This window comes from Cavia porcellus, unplaced genomic scaffold, assembly GCF_034190915.1.
Source record: "Cavia porcellus strain 051 isolate PalLab524CR breed Dunkin Hartley unplaced genomic scaffold, mCavPor4.1 scaffold_18, whole genome shotgun sequence".
In the NCBI taxonomy this organism is placed as follows: Eukaryota; Metazoa; Chordata; class Mammalia; order Rodentia; family Caviidae; genus Cavia; species Cavia porcellus.
The window spans coordinates 51,097,288-51,115,934 of record NW_026947501.1 but is presented as its reverse complement, the minus strand read 5'-3'; the positions used below and the strand labels follow the sequence as shown (position 1 = coordinate 51,115,934).

At 44.8% G+C, this 18,647-nt stretch overlaps 1 protein-coding gene across 12 annotated transcripts in view; it reads right to left on the bottom strand.

The window, feature by feature from the left end:
* Aff3 (ALF transcription elongation factor 3) overlaps window positions 1–18,647 on the bottom strand; it is a 502,385-nt gene that overhangs the window by 218,055 nt on the left and 265,683 nt on the right. For all 12 annotated transcript variants that reach the window (XM_063229843.1, XM_063229847.1, XM_063229844.1 and 9 more), the window contains one exon: window positions 14,431–14,478. In XM_063229843.1, coding sequence (XP_063085913.1) covers window positions 14,431–14,478 — 48 coding nt within the window. The remainder of the gene's footprint in view (window positions 1–14,430; window positions 14,479–18,647) is intronic.

Sequence of the window (18,647 nt, the reverse complement as noted above, 5' to 3'; positions counted from 1 at the left end):
GTTCTGATAACTCAGTGCTTGTCACTGTGGTGAGAGGTGGGTTGGGAGGGAAGATGGTATCTGATGTCTTCCTTCCTTCTTGGTCTCACACAGGCTCCGGGAACATGAGAGGACCTTCACCAAGTGTTCCTGCCTTCCTCCGGATGTTAGGTGGCACTTTATGCTGCCCCTGCCCCGGTGCTAGAGCTTCTACTCTTCCCCAGGCAGAGGGGTTTCCACCTTTCTCAAGATGGACTTTGGTTGCCCTTCCCTCTCCTGTGTGGGAGGAATTACAGGCAAGATAGATGAGTTTGAGCTGAGTGTTGGGGGCTGTTGTCTTTCACTTCCCCAGCAGAAGGGAATCCAATTCCATGGGCTATGGTCTTGTGTTCGTCCTACAGATGAAGCCCTGTTCAGTAGAAGAGATGGAGGAGATAAAGTCCCCTTCTCTGACAAGTCCAGAATTTTCCAAGACCTTCCCTATGGGTGCCGGGTGAGGACAAAACTTGCAAGGCAGTGCAAACTTCCCACTACTGTGAGCTCCCATTGGACCTTTAGCAGTTCACTCAAAGTTTGCTTCTAGCTGATTCTGATTGGGTATTATGGCTTTGCGTGGTATGCCATGGAAGCAAAATCTCAGGCCCTGAGTCTTCCTGAAGATGCATGTCTCCATATTTTATTACCCTACAACTTCCTTTCTCTTAGGGGTTTCAGAAAAGTAGATCATTTTCTGTTTCCTGGCTTTTTCCTATAGTAAGAGCGTGGATGGTGCTTCTCTAGGCTAGTTTTTGTAGTTTGGAGCTAAGCTATTACAGTTTTTAACAGCATTTTACCAAACAATATGAAACCCTTAATTTCCTCTGAGCCACAGAACTTGCCTGGGTCAAGTATATGTTACCACTGGTACCATCAGAGAAGAAAATCAACAAACTCACTGTTTACTCTGCTGGATAAGCACGTTCACTTCCTTATTTTCAAATAATCACAGGTATCATAAGCTACTAAATCACTCCTTAGTGATTACTGACCAGAGGTAAAGACAAAGTCTGCAGTTTTAGATGTCCAAGTTCTTCTAAGGACATAAACTTTCTGTATTCAGAATTTCAGCTGTTTCTCATTTTCTGGACCCAAGAAATCAATGGATTTTTTAATAGTAATAACTCAAGGAATTGAGCACTATTTAACGAATAAGTACAGAAGATGCCTTTAAGTACTGGAGACTGCATTTTTCTTGATGTTAGATTTTCAACAAATAATCCAAGTACTTAAGACTAATAACTGGGCTACCAAATCATACAGGCATATAGCTGAGCTTGTTCTCATCAAAATTAAGTCTATACCTCAGTGAAAGGTACAATTTTGAGAAGAAACAGACTGTCCCCCACACACAGTAGAGCAATGTCAACCAATTTCCTTCCCGAGTCTGCTGTTAGGGGCTACATGAAGGATGGCGACTTTCTTAACCTACTTCTATGAAGACTTCCACTAGGGTACTTCCCTGTCCTTTCAAGCCAAAGCAGATTTCTGAGTTTTATGTAGCTCTCTCAGTTGCGTAAGTCTTTATGCAGAAAGGACATACAATTAAACAAGAGGGTCTGTTAATCACCAGTAAGTGAGCTAGCTGTTCCAAAGTTTATTTCCATGAGAAAATACTGCTATTAGAAGTTACACATAGTTTGCAGTCCTTTGTGAGCTCTTAAGAGTCTTCACTAAGATAGTGCACTTAAAAAAAATAGTAGACTTGAACACATTCTAAAACTTATTTTGCTTGCACAATTGGATTCATAATTAGGCATACTTAGTGTAACTGTATATTTGTAAAAGCAACTTCCAGGCATACATTGATGTGAGCATGGTTTGGCAATCAGTTAAAAAGGTAAAGACTTTTAAGTTAGCACTTTAACTGTGCTTACAGAGATAAAAAGCTATCAACCACCTATCAAATAAACGTTCCACCAGGGGGTGTAGTCTGCATTCATTCCCTCTATCACTGCTTGGTGCAAACACCTGAACTGTTGTACAGAAAACAATATTTTTGGAGAGTGATTTATAATGTCCCACTGGCTTTCATTTTTATTCCAAGAAAGATTTGTCTTCATGTTTTATTGTTTGTCAATCAATTTCAATGTGATTTCCCATGTTTTTGTTTTTCAAATTAATGCCAAGTTGTAAAGAAACTGTAAGCAAATATTTAAATGCTTTAGGGAACTTTGCTAAGAATGCAGGGTTAATCCTTTCCTACAGCCAGGAATCTTTCAGCAAAGCAATTGTTGCTTAGCAATAAAAACAATCTGGCAAATATTCTGCCACAGGATTTTATAGACTGAGATTTCTGTAAGTGAACCTCATCGCTAATGAGTTAGAAGACACTTGATTATTCTAAGAGAACAATGATAGCAGCTCACAATCACAAGTTATACCATCAAGTGTTTATTTCAATTGCAGATCTGTGAAATTGGTTCACCTCCAGACCCACAGTCAATGAATGAAAACATTTTGTGAGACATGTTGATTCATTAAGACATGTGTATTCACAAATTTATCTAGCGTAGATGTTACAGCCACAGGAAATAATGAATGAGAACAGTAGCTTTTTTTCCTTGCAGAATGTGCACTGCACTGAAATCTATATTGGCTCACTGTCACCCAGCCGGTCGGTGGCAGCAGTGCTGCGGTTGAATGTAGGGGTGTCCAGACCTACAGCTGACACCTGTGGGAAAGCTCACACCCTCAGAGTCAGGGGAGCCTGGATTTCCTCACCTGGAACTCATGAAATCTCCATCTTTACACCCTACTCGTGGGGAAGGGAACAGCACTGTCATTACCTTGACCTTGGGGTTAAATGGGCAGACTGCTCCCCAGGAGGTCCCAGTCACCATGGAGCTCATGGAAGGCAGCAAAACGCAGGCTGATGCAAAAAGAACCCAGCGTTTCAAAATATGTGAAACCAGTATCTGGGTTACACAGGACTCCAGGCTCCCGATCAACTCATAAGGGACCATCTGGGGCATTTCTATGCTTGCCAGGAACCTGCATGTGGCCAGAGCCTCACCTAGGGCCTCACCAACGATGTAGCTTCTCACCGTAAAAGCAACACAGGCAGCCACGAGTTATCTGCATTTCTGTAAGGTCGTGAGAGAGGCGGTACAGGACCAGGAGTAACTCCACAGGAAAATTTGCTCTGTCTCAGCTTTTCAAATTAGTTCTCTCCCTAAATCCACTGGGGATGGGTCCTGGGACCCTCCACACATTGCACAATCTACAGATGCTCAAGTCCCTTCAATAAAGGGTTACCATTTGCACAGAGCCTATGCACACCTTTGCACGCATCTTTACTCACCCTGCATCTCTTATAATAACACACAACACTAGGTCAATGCTGCAGAAATAGTTGTCATACTGCATCATTCAGAGAACAACGACAAAGGTCTCTACGTGTTCAGTACAGACACAGCCATTCCAGACCTCTACATGTGACAGCAGCATGAGGCAAACAAACCGTGCTCAAACACCACATGCTGGATAGAGACCAGAGCCTGTGACACAGTGGTGACTGCAGCAGGAGGTGCCCACACATCCTAGTTCTTTTCGTGTGCATCTGGGGAAATGCTCAGCACGTGGAACATTCCAGTTCTGCTCTCTGGAGCTTTCTGAAATTTCCTTCTGAGTGTCTGTCATCCAAAGTTAGCTGAGCCCATGGATGCAGAGCCCGGGGTGACACACAGCCAAAGGGCACTGAAGGCTGTGGGCTGGGGTCTGGGAGACCTGGGGTTTAAGAACCGTCTCTTACTTGCTGTTTGTCAACCTCGACACCTCTGTGTCTGCTGCTGTAGGGCAGCCGGTGACACCATGCAGGGTGACCGAGAAGACAGACATGTAGGAACAGAAAGCCACCGAGCCATGTTGGCCATGTTCTTTCACTGTGCCGGCTCTTTCACTGACAGAGTTTGCTGAGGTCGGAATCCCTGCCCCTTAAAGAAAGGGAGGTGATCACAAAGCGCTGATGTGATGGGCTGCTTTTCCTTCTAGCACTAAAAGGTCGAATATGCCTTGTTAGGGGACTTCGGGTTTTCTCAGCACTGTTAAGACCCTGGGGTTTACCCTGATGTAAGATGGGGGGCCTGAATTTAAAAACTGCTCAAACTACAATAATGGGTGATCTGATGTCCCAAACATTTCTTCAAATTCAACAAATACTTTCTCTCTGCCTTTTCCTTTTCCTCTCATCGCATGTGCTTTCCTTTTGATGTGGCACACACTTTAAAAATACATTATTAAACAGACAAGCCTGTCACCCCTGGAGCCCACACTCTGTCCCCTGCTTATTCTTAACAAATCTCCCTTTGTGTTCCTTTGTGCTGAAGTGATTAATCATTTCACTGTCCAGGGGCCGCTGAAAATCTTTCCAGATGACTCTGGCTACCGTGACACCCCCCGCCCCCCGCCCCGTGGTCACTGTGTTAGGAACCTGCTCTCTGGTCTTTATTCACATCACAGTAGGCTCCTGGTTTCATACAACAATGCCTCGTGAACCTCCAAAAGAGCTCAGTTTTTATTTCTTGCCTTTTTTCCCCCCAGAGTTCAGGGCTAAGGGGTGTATGTGGAGGGAGCTGTGAGGACTTCAATGCACGAACAAGGAAATGTAAAGTTTAAAAGTCAGAATGAGGAATGCTTGTTTTGCAAACCCGCAGGAGGTTTTATTTCAGTCTGAAAAGAACCTGTTGGCCTCGGTTTTCTGTGCGAATCATCCTCTCCCTTGCACCATAGTTGGCTCCTTTCCTCCTTTTTTTTTTTTTATTCTTTCCTTCTAGTTATAGGTGACAGAATTTTTAAACACTTTGCATTTGATGCCTGACCTGGGACTCACCAGGCTCAATCTGTGATTTGGTTTCCAGAGGTACAGCCTGGGTAGGTTTGGGTAGGGGGAAGGGGATCAGTTATTTTTAAATAAACTATTACTAATGTTTTCAGCTAATTTCTACCCCCTACCAGATATACACCATTCAACTGAATTAAAAAATCATGTTTAAAGAAATGTCCAACATACAAGTTATTGCTAGCAAAGGGAAAGTTAAAATGATTCATACAGTAGATTCTTAGCTCAAGCATTCTGATAACGCTAATTAGAATAGAATCCTGGGGTGACTGTTTAAAGAATGCACACTTCATATGCACGAGTAAATCTGCATTTGAGACTATTAAGATATCTACAAGTAGCCAAAGACTAATAAGCACACTAAGCTTGAGGAGAGATCCCCTCACCCTTCCCTTCCTCTCCTCACCTTTCCCCTCCCTTCCCCTCCTCTGGCTTCCCTTCCTTTCTTTTCCTTGGATCTAACTCAGAGCCTTGTACACGCTGGACAACAACCTACCACCAAGTTGTACTCTCAGCCCTCAGTTTTAAGATGTTTAATCCAATCTCAGAAACCTAATAACTGTTCACAGAATGACACATTTAAACACGAGAGTATAAAATTCTTAATAGTTTTAAGTCCACAGAGCCATAGGCCTCCAATTGTTTAGAGCTGCAATACAAATGAAAACTTGGCAATAAAAACATTGTAATAATAAATAGTGAGCTGTCCATTAGGTGCAACTTTCAGAACAGAGGAGAGGAAAAGACGTGTTTGTAGAGAGAGATGCATCTTTGTGCGTTGGGGGAGTTGGGATAAACTAGCTTGTGCTATCAATGCCCGAATTTTTTGTTAACTCAACACCTGAGCCTTGGGAAGGCGTGCAGCAGCCCTGATTCCTCATCACAAACCAAAGGCATGGAGGGATGTGGTCCTGCACGGGGCGCTCACCAGGACCTGGAGGGGGTCAGCAGGACATTTCTCGAGAAGTTTTAAGGTACAAATGGAACAGTGCTATGGGTAAATGGAAAAATGCCTCTTGTTTAAAAAAAAATTGTGAATTTGAGAGGCTAAAGAACCCTAACAATGGGTTACCTAGGGAGAAATTCTGGGCTGTATAGACAGGTTTGGAAACCAGGACAAAACACTATTCAAACAAATAGGAGAACATGCTCTAAAAGTTCCAAATGAGTCTAAGCTCTACATTTTCTCAATACTTATACTTCATGGAACCCAGGAAGCAAACAAACAAAGACACTGTAGTCAGATTCATCAGGATGTACGAGACAACACACCAACCCAATGGCAAAGGAAAAATTGTTTCTAATTTTGTAAGGTTAAAATGAGCTAAATAATTATAAGATCATAAGAATTCCAGGTAGTTATGTTCTCTTTTAAGTAGATATTTTTATCTAGATGGGTGTTTTGATTTGTGAGGGCCTATACATTTTCCATTTGTTAACCATCATTTGTTATCTTAAAAATTCTTTTTCTAAGATGTGTGTATATATAATTGTAATTTGCAGCAAATCAGTGTAATTTTACAACCCTCAATTTGAAAAAATAACAAGAGAACACTGTGTGTGGTTTCCATAATAAATACAATTTAAAAATATGTGCCTTCAGTTTGATCACTTCGGATACGTGTGTTTTAATTGTTCCAAGAACAGCTTTGCACAAAGCAGATTAGCAGTGGAAATGGATCTTAACTTCCAGGCCTCGGTCCTACCAGCACCAGCACGGTAATTAACCAAATTGTCCCTGAAATCTTATTATCTTGATTTCTTCAACTTGTCAAATTCATTATCTAGCAAAATGAAAAAACTCAGCTATAAAAGATAATCAAGATACAAATGGCAGACACAAAAAGTCTGAGATTTCCTGATGTCTGGGCCACGTCACTTTGAGATTCCCATCCACTTCTGAATGCTGGAATCGGTAGGGGAACGGTCTCCCATGCACTTAGGCTAATTATACAGTTTGTTCTGGCGCTTCTGGGTAACATGGAGGTCTGGGCGGTCATTGGAGAGCTAATGTTTTAGGGGGGGGGGAAATTCCTAAACATTTTGATGTGGACTGGAGGACAGTGGTAAAGAGTGAGAACTGATATGTGAGCCAAAAATCCAAGTCGCTGTGCCCACCCCTGGGGCAGGTGTGCTGATGGGAGGGGAGGGGACCCTATGTGACATGTGACAAGGTAAAGCTACCTGGAACTCCCCGGAACAGCAGCATCTACCTCAGAGATGGGACATCGGGAAGGTCCCTGGGACTGAGTGATGTCTTTTGGACAATGAGCTGAATCTCTGGTCAGGGCTGGAAGGGAGGGTGGTTTGGATAAGTGGGGAGTGGAGAAAGAGGAGCCTGCAATGATGCACAGGGTCAGAGCACGCAGGGGTCTACAAATAGCATTCCAGAACTGGGCCTCTCCTGAGTCCAGGGGAGCCACTAGAAGGTTTTCGGCCCACACACGCTTTGGGAAGCTGGACCTGCTGGTTCTGTGGGAAGGGGGTGGGAGACAGGAGGAGCAGGAGGCCCGTGGGCTGCTCCATGGAGCAGAGATGAAGGCTGTGCTCAGAGATGGAGCTGACAGGTGTGGACAGATGAATCCAACAGGCAGGGCCTCCGGGCAGTGGTGACAATCCACAATGGAGGCAAAGCTGGTGGAAAGGTGAGGTCGTATAAAGGTGCTCATGACACATTGAAATGGAGTCATTTGGGAGCAGCTGGGCCGGTGACCACAAGAGTCAGTGAACAGAGCAAGGTTCAAGACCCACACAGGAGACCTACCGGCACAGGGGTGTTGTCAGCAGAGAAGCCACCAAGAGAGACAAGGGACTGACATCTGGAATAGTCACAAGAAAAGTCCACAGTGGAATGCACACAGAAGAAACGTCATTCTCCTCCCTCTTTCTTTTCAGTTAAAGTGGAAGTAATGCATAATCTGCACTCTGAGAATAAGAAGTCGGCTGAGAGAGCGGCTGGAAGAGGGGAGAGAGGAGGTGGCTGCTGGTGAAGCGGCTGCTGTAGGGAAGGGGCCTCCCGAGCACAGGACAGGGGCCGGCTGAGGTTGGAGGAGGGATTTTAACTGGAGCCACTGGGAAGGGTGCTAGGAGGCCAGTAAGTGTGTGTGAGTTGGCAGGCAGGACTGCAGGAGCTCCAGGAGGCGGGTCGTTGCCCAATGTGCAGCATGCATCTACCAGGGACAGGGAAGATTCGGGGAAAGCAGGACAGCCTGAGCCAGCCAGGGCTTCCCACCATGGCTACATGACAGGGGCTCTTCAGGATGGAAGACCCTCGCTGTGAGTAGGAAGCACAGGTGCCCACCTGACATAAACGCACATGAAGCATCCTCCTGGTATTCGATCCCATGCGTGACTTAGGAAAAAGGATCTAAGAAGGTTCCTTGGGGCTGGGGATGTAGCTCAGGGATACAGTGCCTCACTCCCTTGCACAAGGCATAGGGCTTACTCCCAGCATCGTCTTAAACAGACAAAAACCAGGGAAAACTTAGGGAAGAAAGGTGAAAAGCACTGATGAGGAAAAGGTCAGAAGGCCACAGATACCTTCAGTCAGCACCGCCTGTGACCCACATGTTGACAGCCAGCTCTGATGGGCAGAAGTTCCTCCTTCAGCTCCAATAAGAGCACACCAAGCCACTGTGGGGTCACCATAAACCAGCAGCCCTACCTGGCTGTGCCTGGCAGTCCCTAAGGCAGCTTCTAAAGCTGGAGAGGAGATGCCACCACTGCACCCCATGGTCCTGGACTGGTGACAGGGGAAGTGGCAGTGCAGAGTGGGTGTAGGACTGAGCACAGACGTGAGTCTAGCCAGTAAAGGATGGCCATGGCTCCAGACAGTGCCAGCTGCAGGCAGACAAAGGTAGGGAGTCTGTGGGTAAAGGCACTGAGAAGTCCTGAGAAATCTCAATCCGAAATAGTATCTGGGTTCATGACTTGGACCTCAGAGCCTATTAGCAAGGACTAGCAGCTGATGAAATTTCAGGTCAGGGTGAGGCCCCAAAACAGGTGAAGTAGGTCACATTGTCCTTGGTGTTGGGAATTTCCTAACCCAGCAGTTACACACATACACCCTGAAAAAATACTTTTGCAAACAAGTAGAAGCTTATTTGCCTTTACATTTTAAGTACTAATGATCTGATCTCACTAGATTTTTTAACGTATAGATGATTTTCAATTAGCACTCTAAACATTCTTAGTAAATGCCTTAAAATGTATTAACACTATTTGGAACATCTAATTCTGATCTCTAGTAAGTTTTTCAGTCTTATGAATACATCTGGTTATATTAAATCTAGAAATAGCAAGAGTCAACAAATGGGATCCTGTCATGTTAAAAAGCTTCTACACAGTAAAGGAAACTACCAACCGAGTGAACAGGCAACCTGCAGAATGGGAAAACCTTTTGTCAGCTGTCCCTGCAACAGACAACTAACATCTAGAATATATCAAGAACTCGGAAAAAATTAGATTCCCTCACACAAAGACCCAATACAAAACAGCCATCTGAAATGAAGAGACATTTCTAGGATGAAGAAGCACAAACAGCCACATAAATTAGTGAGAAAAATGTTGCACATGGCTGGCCATTGGAGAAATGCAAATTAAAACAACAGCAGCTCCATCTCACTCCAGCAAGAAGGGCTACAATCAATAAATCAACCAATAATAAATGCTGGCAAGGCTGGGGGCAGAAAGGAACGCTTCTCCATGTTGGAGTGTAGGACTAATGCAGCCACTATGGAAATCACTATGAAGATCTTTCAAAAAAATTTTAAATTAAATATAGAAACAGAAAAGTAAAATTGCATTGATTCTCTTAAAGTTAGCCAAGGATGCAAAGCTAATATACAGGCTGCTCCTGTATATTAGCAACTAGCTGTTAGAGAAAAGCACTCAGGTGAAACCCAGATTAAAAGCAAGTCATCCCTGTTACGTGGTAGAGCACACGGGTAGCACACAGACCTTGGATTTGATTCTCAGCACAGATGTCACGTGCGTATGTCCTATGCTCTTCAAATTGGGGGAAGGAAATCTATCTCTATGAACTTCTATCATGTCTTTGTGCAATCTAAATTTGCTTCTCTTTTTAAAATATAGAGTGTGTCATTTACGGTCATTGTGCTGGGTCACAGAACAGCAGAACTTAATCCGCACAAACAGGTACAATTTTACATGCCAGTTACAGAGGTCAAAGAAGTGGTATGTGCGGGGAATGTAACCCCTTAAAGTATTATTGCGTATTAAGGATGTTACCTGCGTTCATATTTTCTACCCTACAGGTTTAAAAACACAAGGGCAAACCTCACTGGTGGATAAAAACAAGAACTTGCACGTGTTTCACACGACTCACATTCGACTCTTGTGTGTCTGAGAGCTTGTAGTCATGCAGAGGACAGAATGTGATGAAGACACTTGAGGACTTGAGTGGAGCACGTGGATGATGACATGTCACCCAAGGACCACAGAAGGGGAGGGGTGTGAGCCAGGCCACTGCTCTCCAGCATCCATCCCCTCCCCCACCTTGCTCTGTGCTGCAGGCAGGGATCCTGCAAACACGTGAAGGAAGGGTCGGTGCTGAAAGGAGGACCTCCCAGTGTCTGCTCTCTGCTTGGTCCTTGCACTTGTACCCACCGGCCTTCCTTCCTGTGTATATATCACGGCACCATGCACACCTATTTCTCCTTGTGATGGGAGGTGTGATTGGAAAATATGGTGAATTACTATTACAGTAAAAGACACATGGCTGTGAGTCCCCTTCAAAACATTCCTCCTCATTCAGAGGTACTTATCCCATCATTTTTGCTACTTTCTGAAGCTGTTCTGAGGGTCCTCTTTCAGGAGGGTCTTTAGTTGTGCCTTGTGGCTGCCTCACTGTCTTGAACTCATTTAAAACATTTATCCTTCATAATCATTTTGACTTTGGGGTACAGCATGACACTGCATGGTATGAGGTCCGGGGCATGATGGATGAGGACACACTGTGATGTCATCACAAGCCTGTCTTCTCGGGGGATGGCACTGAGCAGCAGCATCCCATACTTCTGAGCATGACCTGTGGAGATGCTCAGGAAGGAGCACTTCCAGAATTGCTTTGGAATGTGGCGAGCGTAATGGGATCAGTGTATCTGAAGTGAGAGGGAGTTTTCAATGGGATTTAATGGCAATGTGTCTCTTACTGTAAAAATTGTTTTAATTTAAACACGCATCATATAGTTTGATCATACCGTGTACTTTCTGCTTCTCATTTATTAGTTGTGTTGGAGTACCCGAAGACCAGAACAACAGAAACACACAAGCTGAGCAGTTTTAATGCGTAAGTCTCCTAGTGGAGAGCTAAAGATCCCTAAGTACCTCAGAAGAGACTGGCACAGCACAGCATTTTGCATGCATAATAAGAGGCCCAAAATACCCTTGAAGTTACTGACTAGGGTATCAGAATCTGCCCTGGCTTGTTAGGACAGAAACTATCATCTAGACACCTGTGCTCTGACATTCCCTTGGTCCCCTGCCCACATGGCTCTGCAGTGCCTGTGTGGTCTTTAATGGTGTGCATCAGCAAGAGACAGGGAGGCTGGAGATTTAGCTCAGTGGCCTAAGCACCTGCCTGGTAAGCACAAGGTTGTGAGTTCGATCCCTGGTACAAAAAACAAAAACAAAAAAACAAGAGACAGGGAAATACTGAAAGGCAAAGCCATTCATGCTCAACCTAAGCCTCTGGACTACTGGGGTCCTATGGCCCCCCAGGGCTCAAAGCCCCCAGTCTCCACAGCTTCAGAGTCATAGTGGCTGCCTGCCCATCTCCACTGGAAACCGAACCCGTCCAAGTCAGGCAACGCCTGTGCAGGGCAGCCAGAGAGCCCGGCAGCACAGCAGGCTTCCGGATAACCTCCCCAGCACCAGCACATCCTTGGCTGAGTGCAGTGCAGTCATTTCAGCCCAAAGGACAAACATAATAGCATCTATGAAGAATTCGGTTACAGATGTAAAATAAACTACTATGAAAGGCCGTTATTTGTGTCCCTAACCATTCAAATGGCCTAATGCAAGAACAAAACAAAACAAAACACTCCCAAGTACACTCCTGGATAAGACTTATTAGAGATTTTCACCTGGTGAACTTCTCTGGGCCAACACCAGGTCTCTTTTGTTTTGATTTTATTTTACTGCAATAAGCAATGAGATATTTAATGGTGCTCTTCTGCAGCTCTACCTCAATTGATTTTGCCATCAGTGGGCCTCATTTTGTCACTAATGAAATCTTTACTGTTGGAACCAAATGAAATAATTTATAAAGGAAACAGTATGAGCCAGAAAAAGGCCTGTCTGGTCTGCAGCAGGGGAGATTTGACCTAAGCCAGCTCTGTAAATGACCCAAGTAGGTCACTGAAAACAAGCCATCTCTTTGTTCTGTATTTTTCAGTAGGCACAGGGTGGCTAATATGTTTTCCTCTGGGTTAGGGAACACGCAGACATTTGAACACAAGGCTTTTCTTGTGCTCCTGTTCAGTGTGTGGACATGTGATGGGCCGCGATGCTGTGTATCACACGTAACAGCTCTCAAGCCCGCAGCTGGGATCTTACTCAGGAGATTCCTCAGTTTCTGGAAAACCAAGGAGCAAATGAGCTCCCTTTATGTGTCTGAAGTCACACCAGGAAACCAATTTGAGTCTCCAGAGTTTGAGCAAGTCCCACTCATCCCCTCCCTACAAACAGAAATGCAACTCTATGGGAATATCCACTATGAATATTTAAATTAGTGACTCAAGATATCTTACTTAAAATTTGGGCAACTGCACGTCTCCCTCCCACCAGCAAATTGTAAACAGATTTTATTGACTGAATGATGTTAATGCCATCGTATGTTAATGGGCAACGCTAGGAAAATCACCGAAGTATTACAGCGCTGGAACCCTTAAGGATGAAATATAGTACAAGTTAGAACTCAACTGTTACGGACATATGTTGGCCAAGAAGGTTTCCAGCCCTTAGTGCCCATCTTTAGAGAACTCAGTTCTCATTTTGCCCTTGGTTCAGAAGATTTTGCAATTGCGCGCGGATTTATTAAGTCCCAAGATTAAAATTTTCTGTGTAAGAATAAAAAATAATTATACTTCAACACACAATGTAATTTTCAAATTACTTGCCTCAGCAAAAATCAGAGAGGAGCGAGGAAGAAGAACTTATAGGTGGGGTCAGGAGTGTTGGCCTAAAAGCTGATGTGAGAGTTTAAGGGCACAAACGCACGCTCTGGTGCTTTCATGTCATCATCATGCAGCTATGGGAGGCTTCCCTTTCACAGCAAAATGCCTGGATGACATCATTAAGGAGGAGGATGGTGCAATGTACAGGCAAGCAGAGAGTCCCAGCACCAAACATGAAAGTATGTCAAAAGAAAAAAATAAGAATATTTATCTCAGCACCATATACTAACAGTTGTTTAAAACAAAATAGAATAAAGTTAATAGGGATAAAAAATACAATCTGGGTTTTATTTAACATACACTTCAGTGCCACACATAGAGCTGCCTGATTTGACAACTGTTTCCCATGTCAGAAAATAAAAAGAAATCATTAAGGATTCAATGTATCAAATTTCAATTAATTATTCCAGCCAACTTAGAGATTCAGTAATGAGCCCCAGAAAGAAAAAACTGTTTTTAAAACACTTTGTTAATGTAAAACTTTAGGCCAAGTAATTCTATAGCATTCCTGAAATGCATTAGCAGTTCAAGAAAAAGTGTGTGGGATGTTGGAAGGTTAGGGACACATGAAAGGGAAGTCATGGCCGCTTTTTTCTTTATTAGGGAGTGGCCATGCATCTCCTCCAGCTTGTTTTGGTGTTCTGCCCAGTGTAATATCAGTTTTCTAAGAACCGTAAATTATTAGGTGACTCCCCTGAAAAAGTAGGAGTGGGGAGACACTGAGTTGATGAGGACTTCCTGATTACGAGCTGGGACCTTCAGGAAAACACTCATCTCTGGCACAACATCCAAACCAACCTCTGTGTGTGTGTGTGTGTGTGTGTGTGTGTGTGTGTGTGTGTGAGAATGCGGCTCGAGGGAGGACACACACTAAGGAGGAGGATGGTGCAACGTACAGGCAAGCAGAGTCCCAGCACCAGGGAAACCAGGAATACGCAAGATGACACAAAAATACAGTGTCAAAGCTTCTGAGTGTAACTAAGTTTCAAAGAAAAATAACAAAGCACCCCCTGCCCGACTCATCAGACACAGACTGTTAAGGGATGCTCTGACACAGCAAGGAGACAAAGGATGCAGCCACAAGTAAGCACCCCAGGGGTTCCTCATCTGAGGTCTGTCCTTCTGTCCTCAGCTGGCTGCTTTCATAGAGAGCCACCTGAGCATCTATAGAGGTTCTCGCAAGGGGCGAACTCTGAGATTTCTGCAGGAAGTGTTGTTTCCTGAAGTGTCATGTAGGTGTCAGATGTGACTGCCCTCAGGAAAGGTGCATGTCAATCAGCAAACCATGGTGGGCTTCCTGTGATAACATGGACATGCAACTCCTACTTAGCAACTGTGCCCAACACATGGATAAGATTGTGAAAAGAATATTCTTACCCGGATTATTTCTTCCACACAGCTGTTGCTTTCTGCAGATCTACTCTCCTGAAAACAAAGGAAAAAAAAAATTAAGCCTGCTGGAACAGAGTCATGGCCGCATAGAGAAGACAGACAAGCTTCCAAATAAGTGGGAAATCCAACTGTAGAGTTTTAGGCCAGGAGAAGGCCAAGGCCGGAGCTGACAGAGAGATCCCTCTCCTCAGGGCCAGCTTCCATTATGGCCACAATGTCTCCCCCTTCTGGAGCAACACACAGGCCTGCCCAGAAGCTTAGTCCACCAACCATACGACTAGGTAGGGCGGGCTCCCAGGATTCCAGAACCCAATGGGCTGGTCGGAGTTCCGTCCACTGTGGCCTTATGAAGCATGGAAACTGAGCTTACTGCAAACAGGGTTCAGTTTATCCCCAACTACATGTCCTGAGCCAGAAGTGCAATGGTTTAGGAAAAATCTGGTAGCTCCAAAGTCCTCACATCCTAGATGTGATAGCATATCAGGCTGGTGTCACCTTCAGAGCCACCTGCTCTCCAAGGACCCCTACTGCCCCCTGTGGTACAGATGCCCAGGGACATTGCAAAGTGGCAGCTGCAGGACATAGCAGACATCTCCCACAGAGACTGCGTGATTAGGGCTGGTGGCACAGCCTGGAGCACAGGACACAATTTGTGGGGACACAAAAGCAGGGAGCATCTGTGATGGAAGCACCTTCTGCAGTCTTGGTCTCCAGGTCCCATAATTCAAGTGTGCTGGCTACAAAATAGCATGACATCCTAGTTCTGCTATCATCTAAAAGGCCATCTGCACCTTTCCTGGTTTTCCAGATAACTCCAAGTCATCCCACAGCTCATAGTTCACTTGTGGCTTCCTCAGGGCAGCTGTCCCAGATCTGGGGGAAGGACCCACAGCACCATCTGCTCCCTTAACTCTGCCCTCCCCAGCTGCAATTCAGTGATGACCTCTCCGGTCCAGGCCACTCCCTCCAGGACACATGCCTCCATTGGCTCAGGGGCCATTCCCCGCGTGCTTCCCACAGTAGGGTGTGCCTTAGTGTTTGACAGCAGAGGGAGAGGGAAGAACAAATGAATTTCCTTCTCAGTGCTCTCAGGAGAGTGAAATCAGAGCTAGAAGTTTTAGAGAAGACAAAGGCCCTACCAAAGACCATGTCTTGCACTCTCCAACCCCTTTCCTGGGGGCAGAATGATCTTTCTACCTGGAATAAGTGGTTTGTCCAGGTCTCCGAACTGAGGGTCAGAAAGTTCACATGTACAATAGTGGAGCCTGCAATGCAGGACACCCATCCTCAGACATACACATTTTCTCTTCTAGAAGCATTCCCTGATCCCAAGGACTGCATCTGAAATACGTCCTCTCCCCTAGGAAACTTCAGCTTATTTGTCAAAGGGAAGCCAGAGAATCTATCATGAAGGCTATATGACAAAGACCAGTCCAGGCTCAGGGGTCCCCTGGAAAGACCTCATTCTCAACTCATCCTTTAAAACCTATCTCCAAATCCGCAATCATTCTTCTTACTCTGCACACAAGGCCCAAAGTGTTCCCACTGTGGAATGTGGCAGAGCAGATGCTAAACCCTCAATATACTTTCTATTTTCTACCTTTGAGTAATTAAAAGGAAAACTTGACCTCACATTTGTTGTCTTGGTGGAACTACGCAGATACAACAAGATGCTGAAGACTTCAAATTAGACTCCAGGTTGGATTCCATAAAGCCAAACTTCCTCTGAAAACCTGCTCTTCACCTGCTGTGGTTTTATATAAATGACAGGTTGCTTTTTTTTTAATACTTTTTTTTTTCCTTATGACACTCTCTGTGTAATCCTATAAATCTCCAATATCCTACTCTGATAAGGGAATATGCAGAGAGAAATGTAGGAAAGATGTACTGTTAAATACTTTTGCTGTCCCTGGTGACAATGGTTCCAGGATTATCACACTGGGTCATTTCAATAGCAGCTCTAACCACGAGTCTGGGTGGATGGGCACACAGGACCCTGTGCTACTGAGAAAGTGCCAAAGTGAGGCTTCCAACAGCAGTGTCATGAAGTCCTGGCCTCAAGTCATAGCCTGCACAGATTTTAGCAAGGAACACCTTGGACTTTTGGCAGCATTTTCCCCAAGGACTCAAAAGGGCCCCATATTGTTTTGGATCTCCAGGGCTCCATGTGGGTTGGAGTGGATCCACAGGGTACCACATAGCAGAAATTCTGAGTGGGAAGGTACCCTGGAGCTCACCTCAGGACAACATAATGACTTTAATATAAACTGTGGCCTGGAAAAATGAAGGAATTGTTCCAAAATCACTCAAACAGCAACGAATAGTCAAGGCAGAAGCCATACACATCTTTTCCCGTCCTGGTTCAAGGCATTTTCTAACGATCTCACAGTTTCCCTGGGCCTACTCCTTAGAATTGGCTCAAGCTTAGGGAACTTTTGTGCATACATGAAATGAAAGAATTCAGATAGTGTTTGGTAAATGTCCTCCCTCTTTTCATGATGCAAAATATCCAGTATTTTGTGTCTCACTCACTAACCTCCAAAATCACTTGTGTAGACGAAGGGGAGAGGAGATGGGAAAGGAAGCAGAGAGAAAGGTTCAAAATACTATCCCTCCTGTGGCATTAAAAAATAAGAGCGGAATGTTTGTGTCCTCAAAAATTAGAGAATGTAATCCCACCTCCTCGTTTTCCAAATCCACAAAAGGGCCAGAGGGGGAGGAAAGTCCTGGAGAAGAGAGACAGGAGGGGCTTGGCTTCCCCAAGGCCTTTTGCAAACCTGGTTTCAGCTAGTTGTGTACTCTGATTATATTTACATTTTGAAAACTTTCCATGTTTATGCACAAAATTAAAACGTGTGTGTAATTTACATCTCCAAATTTGTGTTTATCGTTTCCACAATAAAATTATTGCTTCCCCTGGAAAGGTACCCACTGAGAAAGAGGGCTGCACAATGTAAATTTTAATTACTCCGGATTTTTTTGAGGGCCTATAACTGCTGTTTCATGCTGAGTCTCTGAGCTGTTGCTCTGTATTTACTTTGACTTTGATGAATCCAGCTCATTTCCCTATCGTTACGTTTTGAAATGTGTCATAACAGTCTCCCCTCATTGAACCTCCAACTACACTTCAGTTAAAAACCAGCGTCCCAGCTGATTCTCCTTCCCTACAGCCCTTTGCCTGGCGCGTGTGCTCCCCCAAATCCAACCACTGAAACACACGCACTGCATGCTGCCAGGGAAATGTAGGGAACTAAGCCGTGGAAAGCAGAGCTCAGGAAATCACAGGAGCGCCCCGTTCCCGACTGCAGAAGCCCCTCATTACCATGCAGAGCACAGAGCGCCGGAAGGAGCAAGACTTAAGGGGAGCAGGCTTGGTCATATCACTGGGAAATGGCATTTTCATCGCAAGGATGAGCTGCACACGTTTGAAAATAGTTTAACTCCTCAGTGGACACGTTGCAGGTGGACCTTTCATTCCAAAATGCTATTCTTAAAAAAAAAAAAAATCACAAAATCTTCATTTGTCTGAAAGCACTCAAAAGACCCTGGGGCATTTAGAAGAGATTTCTCCCATGCACACCTCTAAATATTTCTACAGAACTATTTTTAAACATATTTTATTATTATTGTAAATTGGAGATGAAAAGGAATTAGGAGTGCTGTCCATGCCACAAAAGCAGCGTGTGGGACCTACACCTGAGTCCAGGAATTGTCATATTCTATGGGAGGCTCCGCCCCTGCCCTGCTGTCCTTACCAGTGAACAAGGAAGCAGCCAGCTGGTTGTCTTCCCAATTCAGCTTGTCTACACCCAACCTGACGGTTTCCTTGTGAGGCCTGCACTGGGCTCCCAGTCCCCCGCCGGAAACCCTGTGTCAGCACCAGCACTGCTCAGCCTTCTCTGTATGCATCGCTCAGCACACCCAGGGGGTCTGCTCTGCCATGGTGGTCCCACTATCACAGCCATCCTAATCATGCTCATCTCATTTCTACCCCAGAGAAAAATAAGCAAAGGCAACATCAGAAAGACAGAGGATGCGTAAAGGCAAATCATGAAAACACAAACAAAATGGTAGCAGATGGTGGAAATACAACATCCACTGAAGGACGGGTCCTGGGGAAAAGCACAGACAGCAAAATATAGGTGGAGGACAAAATAGTCAGAGCATGAAGACGCATCACAGTGAGTTATGTAAGGAAAAAA